Below are 15,340 nucleotides of genomic sequence, written 5' to 3' on the forward strand. Positions count from 1 at the left end.
TTCATCACCCACAATGTCACAAAGAAACACAAGAGATGAAAAAGTCTGAGGTGGTCTCAGGTTGCCAGATATGCAACTAAGGTGTTCTCAGCGTGGAGCATCATGCATAACAGTCTATAGATTCCGATTGGTTTTTGGGTTGCCAGGTATGTGACAATGGTGTTCGCAGTATGGAGAACAGAACAGACTCTCCTGTTTTGACAGAAAGGGGAATACAAGTAGTGATCTCCTATAGATAAGACAAAAGCCATTGTTTGACCTCCACTGTTTTTATGACTTCTGAGTAAAGCAGGGACATATAAATAATGTCTGGTGAAATGACTGTAGCATTACCCTGGAGTGAATGGGAGGACCTGGTAACATTCACTGCTGGTTCTCTCCTAAATCACATTCAGAAGGGAATATTATAGACTAATCGTGTGTTTGTGTAGCCAGGCTACACATTGAACATATTACTCATTGTAAAGCCTTGTTCACATTACCCATAAGCACTCAGTTACGAATGTCATGCATTTCAATGGGGACGTCCACAACGGAGGGAAAATGAAACGCCCCCCTTGCGTTTGAAGGCTCCGTTGCGAGAGAGACGCAGCATACTTAGACATTTTCCAAACTTTGCTTCGTCTTCAATCCAGCCAGAGTCCGTTGAGGAACAGAAAGTTACTAAACCACAGCAGAAGGTAAAATGTTTGGTTTTCGGTGATGTCTTTCTGGGATAGCTAGAAACGTATAAACAATTACTTAAGTTTATTGTGATTGTAATGATATATTTTTTTTATTTTAATTATTAGGTGGAGGTCGCTAACTACAGTGAGGTCCTGGGCGCTCTGGAGCAGGTTTTCATCAAGGATCTCTCTGTACTTTGTTCCGTTCATCTTTCCCTCGACTGCTCTCCCAGTCCCTGCCGCTGAAAACATCACCACAGCATGATGCTCCCACCACCATGTTTCACTGTCGGGATGGTGCCAGGTTTCTTCCAGACATGACGCTTGGCATTCAGGCCAAAGAGTTCAATCTTGGTTTCATCAGACCAGAGAATCTTGTTTCTCATGGTCTGAGTCCTTTAGGTGCCTTTTGGCAAACTCCAAGCAGGCTGTCATGTGCTTTTTACTGAGGAGTGGATTCCGTCTGGCCACTCTACCATAAAGGCCTGATTGGTGGAGTGCTGCAGAGAAGGTTGTCCTTCTGGAAGGTTGTCCCATCTCCACAGAGGAATTCTGGAGCTCAGTCAGAGTGACCATCGGGTTCTTGGTCACTTCCCTGACAAAGGCCATTCTACCCCCGGTTGCTCAGTTTGGCCGGGCGGCCAACTCTAGGAAGAGTCGCCATCATTCTTCCATTTAAGAATGATGGCGGCCACTGTGTTCTTGGGGACCTTCAATGCTGCAGACATTTTTTGGTACCCTTCCCCACAATCCTGTCTCGGAGCTCTACGGACAGTTCCTTCGACCTCATGGCTTGGTTTTTGCTCTGACATGCTCTGTCAACTGTGGGACCTTTTTATATACAGGTGTGTGCCTTTCCAAATCATGTCCAATCAATTGAATTTACCACAGGTGGACTCCAATCAAGTTGTAGAAACATCTCATGGATGATCAATGGAAGCAGGATGCACCTAAGCTCAATTTCGAGTCTCATAGCAAAGGGTCTGACTTTAGATGGGTAATCTTTGATTGATACAGTCTGTAAAATCAGTTATTTAGCTACTGTATTTCTAAGTGAAATTAGCACAAGTAGTGATTGGCTGGTGGAGAGCAACCATGCCAGAAAGAGTAAATTAACCATTTCCTTTAATACTCAATACTATCGTGTCTTGTGTTGTGTATAGATACGTAGGTGAAGTGTTTTCTGTGTATTGTACTGTATGTGTATTGAGTGTTAGATATGCCCTCTACATAAGTGACTGTTACGTAGGTCACCATTACATAAATAACACTAGTGAACCATAAAACAGTATGTAAGGCAGGTGAACTCACATGCCAGCTGAACTCGGGCCTTGCGGCTGACCAGCATGCCAAAGCGGTTCTGAGCGGCGCAGTCGTACTCTCCAACATCTGTCTCACTTCCGACTCTGTCTAGTCGTTTCTGGAAGCTCTGGATGAAGAGGGTCCCATTGGGCAGCACCTGTACACGCTCCCCCACAACTACGGGCAACCCGTTTTTGCGCCACGTGATCGAGATGGGACTCTCGCCCTCTACCTGGCAGTCCAGCATCAGTGGCCGATCCCGCACAGCGATGACGTCACTGGGCTCCAATAGGATCGCCAGCTCCTTGGCACCACATACATCTAGAAAGGGGCATGAAGAAGGTCATTGGCTCTTAAGGTTGAGAACATCAGTATTGGTTCATTTTGTAGACCAGTACAGTGGGGGTGATGCTATTGCATGTGTCTAATATCCCACTATGAGTGAATTCACAAAATAACTCAATGTTGGCTATATATAGTAGTTTACCCATACAGTACCTGTTCACCCAATCACTTTAAGATCAGATAAGAAGACCAGTAAGGGAGATTGATACTCTGACCCTATGGGACAATCCATTAAAGGAAAAACTTCAAACTGAATTTGTAAACTATATCTCACAGAACTTTGTACTGGGGCATTGAGCATGCCATGGCGGGAGCCTTGCCTGTCTCTAATCCATTCATAAACCAAGATTGCTATCCCATTCCCTATGTATCTGTGTTTACAAGCAAAGTCTGAGACGCATCAACACAGAAGGGGACCGGAATAGAGATGGACAGCCACGTTCGCCCGGGGACGAACTCTTCCAACCCCAGAAACTGCCCTTGACACTCTACACCGGCCTATTGATTGATGGCTGTGTTAGTTCCGCGTCCAAAACACTTTTATTGAAACCGGCCACAATAATAGGGCTGAATGCCGGGGAGTCATTGAGCCAAAGAGGGCAGGAACAATGGCTGAGATGGAGGCAGAAGATTAGAGAGGGTTAGTGGGGTCAAGTTAGGAGAACTTCTATTGAACCAAGCGCAGACCGGCAACAATGGCGCGGTGACGACACTCACACTTGTTCATACCCCACCTTCCAAAAACCCCCTAGAAATGCCCAACACCATAAACCTACACCCCCTCACCCCCTATGGGGGCCATCTGCCCCTCTTATGCCCCCCCTGCATCCCTGCCTCCCTTTCACCAAGGCTCCGGGGTGACTTTCCCATGCCACTGGATCACCCCATTCGCCTCTTGAAGTTGACCCCACCAAGATGGCAAGTCTTCCCAAAAACCGCTGTCCCGCCCTGACCCCTCAAGATGGCCGTTCCCTTTCTCCCAGCTGTTGAGGTGGGGGAGGGAGGGAAAGGGAGTTAGAGAGTGACACACCCGAAAAGCCTCAATGCCCCCTGCTCTTGAACTTGCATGATAAGACGCACCATCAAAATAATGGAGAACTTTTGCATCTGTTTATCTGAACTGAATAGTCATTTACAACATTAAAACTGTCTACACTGTATTTCTGATCAATTTGATGTTATTTTAAGGGACAAAAAAAGGCTTTTCTTTCGAAAACAAGGACATTTCTAAGTGACCCCAAACTGTTGAACGGGAGTGTAGCCCTTGCTACTTTGCACAGGACGCCTGTTTTCTAAGGGTACCTTGTCAAGCCTTAAAGAAAACCTTTTGGGACTGTATCAACAGTTAACTAATGAAACAGTGACGACACTGTTTTCGTATTGTCACCCCTTTTTTCTCCCCAATTTCATTGTATCCAATTGGTAGTAGTTACAGTCTTGTCTCATCGCTGCAACTCCTGTACGGACTCGGGAGAGGCGAAGGTCAAGAGCCATGCGTCCTCCGAAACACAACCCAACCAAGCCGCACTACTTCTTGACACAATGCCCATCCAACCCGGAAGCCAGCCGCAACATTGTGTCAGAGGAAACACCGTACACCTGGCGACCGTGTCAGTGTGCACTGCGCACCCGCCCGCCACAGGAGTCGCTAGTGCGCGATGAGACAAGGATATCCCTGCCGGCCAAACTCTCCCCTAACCCGGACGACGCTGGGCCAATTGTGCACCGCCCCATGGGCCTCCCGGTCGTGGCCGGCTGCGACAGAGCCTGGACTTGAACACAGAATCTCTAGACCACTGTGCCACTTGGGAGGCCCTCAAAATATAGTTTTTGAGTGGATTTTCCATTTAAGCTTCTACAGGCCCAAAGTGGTAAGTTCAGGTTCCAAGTTCAGCTCAGAACAACATAATATATCACATCCAGGCTGCATCACATCCGGCCATGATTGGGAGTCCCATAGGGCGGCGCACAATTGGCCCAGCATCGTCCGGGTGTGGTCGGGGTAGGCCGTTATTGTAAATAAGAATTTGTTCTTAACTGACTTGCGTGGTTAAATAAAATTAAAATAAATACAACATATATGGTATTCACACTTTTTCCACATTTTGTTGTGTTACCGCATGAATTTAAAATGGACTAAATTGAGATGTTGTGTCACTGGCCTACACACAATACCCCATAATATCAAGGTGGAATTATGTTTTAGAAATGTTCACAAATGAATTAAAAATCAAAAGCTGAAATGTCTTGAGTCAACAAGTATTCAACCCCTTTGTTATTGCAAGCCTAAATAAGTTCAGGAGTAAAAATGTGCTTAACAAGTCAAATAATAAGTTACATGGACTCACTATGTGTGCAATAATAGTGTTTAACGTGATTTTTGAATGACTACCTCATATCTGTACCCCACACATACAATTATCTGTAAGGTCCTTCAGTCGAGTAGGAAATTTCAAACACAATTTGAACCACAAAGACCAGGGAGGTTTTCCAATGCCTTGCAAAATAGGGCACCTATTGGTAGATGGGTAAATGTAAAAACAGCAGACATTGAATATCCGTTTGAGCATGGTGAAGTTATTAATTACACTTTCGATGGTGTATCAATACACCGAGTCACTACAAAGATACAGGCATGTTTCTTAACTCAGTTGCCGAAGAAGAAGGAACCCGCTCAGGTATTTCACAATGAGGCCAATAGTAACTTTAAAACAGTTACAGAGTTTAATGGCTGAGATAGGAGAAAACTGAGGATGGATCAACAACATTGTAGCTACTCCACAATACTAACCTACAGAAATGACTGAGTGAAAAGAAGGAAGCCTGTACATAATAAATTATTCCCAAACCTGCATTCTCTTTGCAACAAGGCACTAAAGTAAAACTGCATGAAATTACCTTTATGTCCTGAATACAAAGCGTTATGTTTGGGGCAAATCCAACACAACACATCACTGAGTACCACTCTTCATATTTTAAAGCATGGTGGTGGCTGCATCATGTTATGGGTATATTTGTCATCGGCATGGTAGATTTTATTTAGGACAAAAAGAAACAGAATAGAGCTAAGCACAGGCAAAATCCTAGAGGAAAACCTGGTTCAATCTGCTTTCCACCACACACTGGGAGACAAATTCACCATTCAGCAGGACAATAACCTATAACACAAGACCAAATATACACTGGAGTTGTTTACCAAGATGACACCTGAGTGGCCTAGTTACAGTTTTGACTTAAATCGGCTAGAAAATCTATGGCAAAACTTGAAAATGGCTGTCCAACAATGATCAACAACCAACTTGACAAAGCTTGAAGAATTTTTAAAACAATGTTTAAATATTGTACATAGCTCTTAGACACTAACCCAGAAAGACTCACAGCTGTAATTGCTGCCAAAGGTGATTCTAACATGTATTTACTCAGAGGTGTGAATGCTTATGTAAATTTGATAATTCTGTATTTCATTTTCAATACATTTTCAAACATTTCAAAAAACATGTTTTCACAATGTCATTATGGGATATTGTGTGTAGATGGTGGTGAAAAAAATATATTTCATCCATTTTTATTTCAGGGTGTATCACAAAGAAATGAATATTTTCTGAAGGCACTGTGTCAGTATAATGGACCAACATATTTTAGATATATGGCTTTCTAAACCCAGTTCAAATTGCTAGGCCACAGCCCAACTTTGCACTGAATAGCCACCATAATAATATGCATCTCTATAGCCTTTCTGCATTAGCCATTGCTTCTTGACGCATCGACAAAGAGATTGATCAAGGGTCCCCTTCTTTTGTGTCTGGATAAACGTATTCACAAGGCTTTAATCTGGGTGATGTGACGCCTTCAATGCAATCACTATGGCCACGGCTGCTACATATTGCTAGCTAGCGACAAGAAATTGGGTGCTAGAATAAGGCCTTTGAAGTTAGCCCACATGTGCTCTCTCTCTCTAAAACAGTCAAAAGTTGATCCAACTATGCTAATTATCCATTATTACCATGTGGTCTGTTCTTATATGGATGTGTGTTGGAGTGCTCAAATTAGAGGATGAATTCAATTTCAATTTCAGAGGTGGAGGGTCTGAAAATAGTTTTTGGGGGGTTTTCCTGAGCAGCAGGGATCCCCCACCCTGTCCTCACCCTAGAGGCTGTGACCCTAATCCTTCAGGGGTCATGAGAGAGTTGGAGGAGAGTTGATGGAAGGGGGGAGGGGGGGATGGAGGGATCCGGCCACCAGGTCTGTCACATTCACCCCCCCTCACTCGGTAAGCAATGTCTCCTGGGCCGCTGGCCCTGAACTTTACAGGCTATTGTGACGTGGACCAGTGATCTTCTTAGCCAGCCACCCACACCCCAAAAAGAGAGGGAGAGAGAGTGAAAGGGGGTCCTGAGCGCCGGGATAAGGCAAACATACGCAAATCCCCTCATTGATTGCGTTATGCCTTCCTCTAGCATTGCCTTCCCTGTCTCTTTCTATATCTCTGTTTGAGTGGCAGCCAGCTACAGCTAGACTATGACTGAAGAATCAGTATATTAAAACTGGGCCCTGGACCAACCTTCCACACAAAGTACCATAGGCTTTAATAAGGCGATAAACATTCTATTGAATGGACTTGGATGGAGGGATTGGCTGAGAAACTCGCGCTTTACAGGGCTGTTACAGTGCAATGAAGTTTTGTGGCAAGGAGAGAAAATTTGGTCTCACATTCGTAATCAGGTGGCATATTTGATTAAAAAAATCCACGGACACTATTGGCCTTAGTTTTATAATCAGTAGTGCATCAAATGTAGGCTGCACTTGTGCTGAAAATGTCTAAAAGTAGAAAACACATTTTTAAGCCTGCAGGCATAATGACTTATAACTTGATATAACTTGTTATGAGCTTTTATAATGTCTGATAAGTCTTGCAATATCTTATGGGGGGGAAAGTATAACAAAATATACTGTATATATATTTTTGAAGATTGAATTGTGACCACTTTCTTTGGCCACTTTGTTCATCCTCCACAACTGGCTATCATTTCAATTTCTGTGGCCGAAAAAGGATGAAAAAAGTGAGAAAAGCTATTGAAACTATCCTCCTTTCCTTCCTATCCAAAAAGTAAACCTGGGCTTTTGTGTGGGATTACAAATGTATTCTATGCACCTTGAAAAATTCCTCCCCTCCCCTCTTCTCTCCCCATTAGATCCATTACAGCAGTGGGGGCGCCGGCGTAAACAATGCCTGAATGCAGAGCTAGGGAGCTATAGAGCTAGGAGGAGAAATCCTGAAGGAACGGGGTGTGGAAAATGGGAATCGCTGGGAGGTGTGAGACTCAGTATCCAGCGGCAAGCCCCTTTGTCTCGCTAATGGGAGTTAAATTCTCTCCCTCGCTCCGTATCCCCATCTCCTTTTAGTGGTTATGCAAACATGCTATTGTAGCGGGCTACCGGCTTGCGAGGCGGGGGCACCCAAATTGCCCAAGTGTTTTGTTTGAGGATCGTCAATAGCTGGCATATGCCAAGTTCAAAGTGGAGTAAACACAACACCACTGTTTCCGATGTTGAGGAGGAAGCTAAGCATGTGCCACCCATGTTTGGACTCCTCCCTCACAGATGTAAATGGGGGGCAATTAACTAACACTGCATGCAAATTACTGCACTGATTTTGATTGTAATGGACACATATTATCAATTCATTGGGAGAAAAAAAACAATGAATCAGCTAATTTAGAGCTTGGCTTTCTTAGCTGTGGGTTTGTTTTCATGCCTGGAGACATTAACACATTTAATTGACAGCCTTACATTTCAGGCTAATTGCGTGTTTGGATCAACTACATAATCCAGGCTCAATTTGAAACATCTCCACTCCACCTCAACTCAAAGAGCCATGAAATCAGAACTGTCTCTTTTTTTGAACTATTGATCCTCTCAGTTCTTATTTATATCACCAGAGAAGGTCCCCAGAGGACAAAGAGCAGAAATGACCATCTGCATTTGGAGATTGGATTGTTTCTGATGGGGATGGACAAACACACCGGTCTTAAAAGGGCCAGGACAAATTTCGGCCTACTCTGGACCACTCGTTGGATCAATAAACAATAATCTCCAATGCGATGGGGAGGAGACCTCACTGCTTGCCCTCCCGTTTTTAATCACTGGGGTGTGGGCCAGCAGAAGGGGACACAGCTTATTCCTAGTATCAAGGAAATCTCATTAAACAGAGAAAGGCATTGTGGGCCATGGTGGGTCCTCCTAGGACATAACATAATAATCTACACAGAGGGCGCTATCTTGTAACGTCCTACCACACTGGGCCTGAGGGCTTTCGATAAATCGATCTACTGGTATATCTGCAGTACCTGGGTGGTGTTCAGTAGGTCATACTGTAGCAAAACGCTTTGCAACGGAAAAAAATAACTAGCGTTTCAAACTGGACAAGTTCAGATAGTCCCTGAAAGTTCGGCCCAGAGTTAGCAAACTATTATCTGCTCATTGATAGGGTCATTAATGCTTCTATTCACCTTTTCCATGTCTGAATGTCTGTTTGAATTTAACACTGGCTAAAGTATCTAGAACCTCTATGGTCATTTTGAGTACAAAGTCTTCCTTTTTGAATTTGATACCACAGTCACGACCACTGGATATGGCTTCAGAAAATGGCACCAAGCAAGGTACCATGTTGGTACCGTTGTAAATGTCATTGACAAGTCTGTGCTTTATTTACCTACACGAAGGGTTGGGACTTAATGAAAACCTACAATGATGCAGCCTTTTAATTCAAAACACCAGCTCCTCTGTAAAGGTTACCTCACACTCGGGGTGTTTTAATTAAAATAACGGATGTGTGTACTATACACTGGCGCTCGGGTTAAACATTGAGCATTGGCCTCCCAAGTGGCGCAGGGGTCTAAGGCACTGCATCACACTGCTATCCAGGTTCGGGTTCGATCTGTAGATCCGGGTTTGAACCGGCCGTGACCGGGAGACCCATGAGTCGGCGCACAATTGGCCCAGCGTCGTCCGGGTTAGGGGAGGATTTGGCGCTCTAGCGACTCCTTGTGGCGGCCGGGCGCATGCACGCTGACTTCGGACGCCAGCTGTACGGTGTTTCCTAAGACACATTGGTGTGGCTGGCTTCCGGGTTAAGCGAGCAGTGTGTCAAGAAGCAGTGCGGCGTGGTGGGTTTGTGTTTCGGAGGATGCACGGCTCTCGACCTTCGCCTCTCCCGAGTCCGTACGGGAGTTGCAGCGATGGGAGAAGACTGTAACTACCAATTAGATATCATGAAATTGGGGAGAAAAAAATAAGTAAAAAGTACAAAAAAATAATAATAACATTGAGCATTAATACCAGAGAGAAATAACTAACCAGGTGCTCGATCAGGCCGCTAATTGTCTGGCCGACTATTGATAAAAACCCAGGCAAAGAGCGATGTCTAATGTCCCAGGTGCCCTTGATGATAGACACACATGGAAGCTGAACTGGAACATTGGAGTGTGTCAGACAGTGTTCTGTGTTTGTCACCAACTTCAACTGACTGTTTGTCTCATATCTGCTGTAGTTCTGTATAGAGTGCCTGTTTTGGTCTCATTAATTGCACACCAATAGCAAATGGTACAACATATAACTCTCGTCAGATAATGGTTTGGATGGCAAAGCTTTAAGAATAACAATAGCATTGAACGGCATGGGAAGTACATGTCCCAAGAGTGCTTACTGCTTGTGTAATTAGAAAGAGCAGTACACATTTGAGCAGATCATGACAGGGTCTCCATAGGACTTCTCTGTCCCCATCATCCCATCAGTGAGTGTCAGTGATAGGGAAGACTATAGTAGGCTCATGCAGTGGCCAATGAATGGGAGCCGCTCTGCTACACAGGAAGAGTAGAGTGAACGTCTGAGGAGGTTTGAGGACCTAGTAGCCTAGGTGAACTCACACTATTAAACACTCACACTATTTAAGCACCTAGAGATGTAGGATATTGATTTGATCACCCTGTTGCGGGAAAACTTTCCTGCAATTCAGGACATTTAAAACTTGTAGTTTATTTGAAGGTTTAAAAAGGTTTCTGAAGTTTGTGATTTCCATTAAAACATTTCTGACTTGATTTTCCCTAATGAAAAATGTATCAACCCCTACAACAATGTCCATTGATTATAATCTACATTTCCTGTTGCTGCAGGATTCTTTTCCTGCTGTAGCAAAATGGCTCAAATTAAGCTCCTACATATTTAGGGATTGCGATATGCTAATATCATCCACTTCCATTCCGAATTGATCTTAAAAATAACGCTAGGTTGTATTTTGAGCGGAACATCCCTTTAAGAGATTAGTGACACTGGTTCTACATCTGCTTTACACAACACAGTGGTAAAAAACCCACACACCATGTCATCAGCACGCTATCAGTGTCTCTGTGTCAGGTTTCCCACGAGTCGCCCTGCATGCATGGGTTTTGGGGTGGGATTAGCTCTGTCAGATCCGTGCTGCGATAGGCCTGTCACGTTGGCCCCCATAATTGTATCTTCAGCAGGGGAGATCTGCCATGTATTACCATAAGCCCAAAGAGGATAGAGATGTTTCCCTCCTTTAATGCTGGATGGAGGGATGGAGCAGTGGCCCAGCACCGGGCTATTGTCCCTGTGTGGATTAAACCAATGGGGTGTCTTGTTGGACTTGGAGGGGTTCCTATGGTCCTATCCCTATATCTAGGTACCTCTGGATGGTGTGTGTGTGTGTGTGTGTGTGTGTGTGTGTGTGTGTGTGTGTGTGTGTGTGTGTGTGTGTGTGTGTGTGTGTGTGTGTGTGTGTGTGTGTGTGTGTGTGTGTGTGTGTGTGTGTGTGTGTGTGTGTGCGTGGTGGGGATGTGATGTGAACATGGTCACAAAGAGCTGTGGGAGGATTACCCTTGATGGACACACACACACACACACACAGCCTTTTTAATAAGGTCTCTGGGCCAGACTCACAGAGAGGGAGTGGGGCCAGTGTTATGGAGATGAGGGTGTGTGAGGGTCAGGTCACTACTGGGGCGGGGTGAGGCGCCTGGCCATTGTCTCCCTGGCTTTTCTTGTTCCCCCATTACCAACCACTCCATTGACCAGAAGGGGACCCCAAAGGTTAAGTCCCCCACCCTACCCCACCACCCTAGGTCACAACAGCCCCTTCTTTTTCCCTAAAAGGTCATAGGTCCCCCACCTAAACCCCTTTCTCTAGTCCAACTCTCTCACACACCTTCTGTTCTGCTCCTTCACTGAGTTATTGTTTAGACTGAGTTATTGTTTAGACTTATATGTTGCTGGATTTGATTACAATACAAAGGACCCCAACACACTGGGCCTAGGGCCTATTTTAAGTTAAGGCCTTAACTTTATAAATCATATGAAATGCTATATCTTAGTTTCTTTATATGAAGTATTTATATGAGTTGTTAGGCCTATGTGTTTTTGACAAACTTGGGGGGACATTTTTAAGAGGCAGGTGATTTTTTGGTACTGTTCTAAAAGGAGCTGAAATTAACTTGACTTTGATTTGATCATCACATTTTAGGGTTGAGGAGAGTTGTTCCTATCTGTAATTCCAATGTGGTTTAGGTGTTAGGCAAATTATATATGGGCCTAATCAAACTACCCTTGGCCTCTTCAACTCATTTGATATCACCAGATTTGGTCTCGATATTTATCGATTGACTTGAAAAAAGGTAGCACAAAATAGCCTCTTCTTTTTAAGTTTGAGTTGGGAGATTAACTCTACGTCAGCAATGGATGGAAGGGGAAGCGATCAAATTATTTTGTTGGCCTATAATTGAGAGGGAAAGGTTGTATCGAAAAGTTTTCATATTATCACATAGGCCTACCTTAACTCCAAAATAAGGAGCACACACGTGTGTATTCAATGTTCTCTGAAAAGGAACATATTACATTTTATCCTGAAAAGAGCAACATTGTTGTAACAGGAATAACCATACATGAATAGATCATGTTTTATATCTACGTGTAATAGCATCGCATTTTAAATCAAGAGAGAAAATACTGTGTCTAAAGAAATGTGGAGCCGACATAAAGAAAATGCATATGCTTACACACGGCTATTGAACCAGCAGAACCAGATGTTGTTCAATGACACAAACTAAACAATGAATAACAAAATGATTTCGATTCGAAATTATGCCGTTTCCATTAATTATAGGCCAACTGTTACATCCTAATTTCTTAAACACATAGACAGAAGAATGAACCGCTGAACCATTGTAGGCTATCAATAGGTCCCCAGTCCCCCACTCCATCAAAGTTGTAGTGCAAAAACAACAAACCCATATAACCGCATACATATTATAATAAAAAGCATACTTACTCAAACAGATATAAGCCGCCAAACAGGCGAGCAGCATCCCTGGCTGATTCATTTTTTACTAAAAATTAAGTATTTTGGTCTTGCTGAAATGTCTTCTGGCCCCCCCCCAAAATCCCCAAAATATATATTCCAATTGCTGAGATGTGTCTTCTTTCAAAGCTTTTGCTGAGATATCCTCTTTGGAGAGCTTGCAAGAAATTGGATTCACTTTTATTAAAACATTTCTACTGTTTTTTTAAATCCCTTGTCCAGCATATTGGCCGGAGCTGGCTACTGGTCACGTCCAAAGCTACTTTCAGAATAGTATTTTGTCTATTCAGGAGCCACGGAAGGGACAGCGGGCATTAGGTATGTAGCGTTATTGTTGTCTCCGCTGACACCTACGGTCAGTGAATGGACATTGATACAACAGCTTTCGCCTGCGCTAGCAGGTTGGTCCCCACTGAACCAATCACAGACCGCGGGGCGTTCGAGTGGAGGGGCGTTTTTCATGATTGATATTCATTTGAATGGAGGCCTGGCCACTTCTCCGCTCCGCTGCTCTGTCTTGATGTCACATAACAGAATCACCACCGACAGCTGTGGCCACCCTGGAGAGCAGTGAGGTGTCATGCGCTCTGTTTTCCTCAGGATATATTGGTGGCACAGGTCTTTTGACAATATTTTCAGCCTGCAGATATGCATTAATGATGTGGTTATAATGCATAATAAGACTTATAATATGACTAGATTGTAATATGTAATAAGGCGAAGCTTATAGGTTTATTTTAATTTGGGAAAAACAATATCAGCAGGATGCATATTTCTTGAACCCTTTCACATAATCTCTTTCATTTTGGCCATTGCCATCATAAGCCATAAGCCATATGACCTCAACCAAGTCCTTCTCTGAGCAGATCATGTGACATAATAGTCATACAGAACCTTATCCTGATATATGTCCTATGGCAAGAAATCCCATGACTGTGTGTTATGTAATGAAAGGCGAGATGAACACAGTGCAGTCTAATATACTGAACAAAAATATAAACGCAACATGTAAAGTGTTGGTTCCATGTTTCATGAGCTGAAATAAAACATCCCAGAAATGTTCCATATGTATGAAAGCTTATTTCTCTCAAATGTTGTGCACCAATTTGTTTACATCCCTGTTAGTGAGCACTTCTCCTTTGCCAAGATAATCCATCCACCTGACAGGTGTGGCATAACAAGAAGCTGATCATTACACAGGTGCACCTTGTGCTGGGGACAATAAAAAGCCACTCTAAAATGTGCAGTTTTGTCACAAAGCATAATATCACAGATGACTCACATTTTGAGGGAGTGTGCAATTGGTATACTGACTGTTGCCATAGAATTGAATGTTCATTTCTCTACTATAAGCCGCCTCCAACATAAATTCTGAGAATTTGGCAGAATGTCCAACCGGCCTCACAACCGCAGACCACGTGTAACCACACCAGCCCAGGACCTCCACATCTGTCTTCGTCTGAGACCAGCCACCCGGACAGCTGATGAAATTGAGAAGTATTTCTGTTAGGGAGGAGAAATGCCAACTGAACCCTGGTCTTACGAATATGTGTTTTCTGGGGTTGGTGGTTTTACCACTCAAGTTATAACACACTATGTTAAACTTGAGGGTAAAGGTTACACATTTAAGCCTACATAGAAAATGCAAAGCAACAAAGCTTTTGATTATTCAAAACATGTCTGTTCAAAAAACAAGTGACAAGGCACTAAAGTGAAAAACTGCCTGTCAATATGAGTGGCACTTTGTCAGAGAGCTAACGATGATCAAGAATCAGTATACAGAACATAATGATACATTTTAACGAATCAATTTAGGCCATTGTCCTCAGCAGAAAGGGATCTCCTCATGAAAATCCTTTAGACTGTTGGTGAAAATGTCAAGGAAAAGATTCAGAGCACTGGTTGCCTTGACCTTTCATTTATGATTCTTCATGCTGATAGATTCAACTAGTACAGTACATGATTCAGCGAAGGTCAGAGTCCCTGCACTAAGCAAAAAGTAATGCAGCATGGTGTATGTGAGAATACTACTGCCTCCATCTGATGCCTGGCCTGGGATTTTATGGTGTGTAGGGAGTAGTACTGTAGAATGGTGTATGTGAGTTGCCTCTGCACCGCAGGATCCATGGATTGAGCCCACGATACAGCTCTCTCTCTCTCTCCACATCAGTCTGTTGAAGTAATAAGGAAAAGGCTGTGGCGCTTACCCAGACAAAGATTTTGGGAAAAGAGCTATACAATGTGTGAGGGCTGTGTAAGGCGGTCTGTGGGAGGTGTAACCGGTGGGAATTAAACCATGTCTCCCTGTCGCCAACCCAACCTGTTAACCATTAGACCGAGTAAATCCTCAGTGTCTGAGGGTGACATTTGGTCTTAAACAAGGCTACCTCATCACAAGAGCATGATTCCAGATTACCTCCGCTACAGAGGCACTAAGGACAGTAGAGAGGACCTCTCAATAGGGGTCTGAGTTGGCTGTGAGCTAGCGGTAATGGAGCTGTTTATAGGTTCCCTTGCAGTGAGGGGAGGCTGCATTAAATGCCCTTGGCCATGGCCGTCGCTAAACGAGCCCCCGGTTCCCGTTATCCCATTAGCTTCATAATGGCCGCCTGGTTACCCATGGACATCAACCACCCGAGCCACGGCCTGTTCACAC

The 15,340-nt window shown here is 43.9% G+C and overlaps 1 protein-coding gene across 2 annotated transcripts in view; it reads right to left on the reverse strand.

Annotated features, from left to right (window-relative positions):
- Positions 1–13,053, reverse strand: part of LOC106570197 (immunoglobulin superfamily DCC subclass member 3) — a 35,682-nt gene extending 22,629 nt beyond the window's left edge. For both annotated transcript variants that reach the window (XM_014142269.3, XM_014142268.3), the window contains exons 1-2: positions 12,655–13,053; positions 1,977–2,288 (exon numbers count right to left, since the gene is read on the reverse strand). In XM_014142269.3, coding sequence (XP_013997744.3) covers positions 1,977–2,288; positions 12,655–12,706 — 364 coding nt within the window. In that variant the 5' untranslated portion in view covers positions 12,707–13,053. The remainder of the gene's footprint in view (positions 1–1,976; positions 2,289–12,654) is intronic.
- Between the last annotated feature and the right edge of the window lie 2,287 nt (positions 13,054–15,340).

Source organism: Salmo salar, chromosome 14 (assembly GCF_965601325.2).
Source record: "Salmo salar chromosome 14, fSalSal1, whole genome shotgun sequence".
NCBI classification, from domain to species: Eukaryota; Metazoa; Chordata; class Actinopteri; order Salmoniformes; family Salmonidae; genus Salmo; species Salmo salar.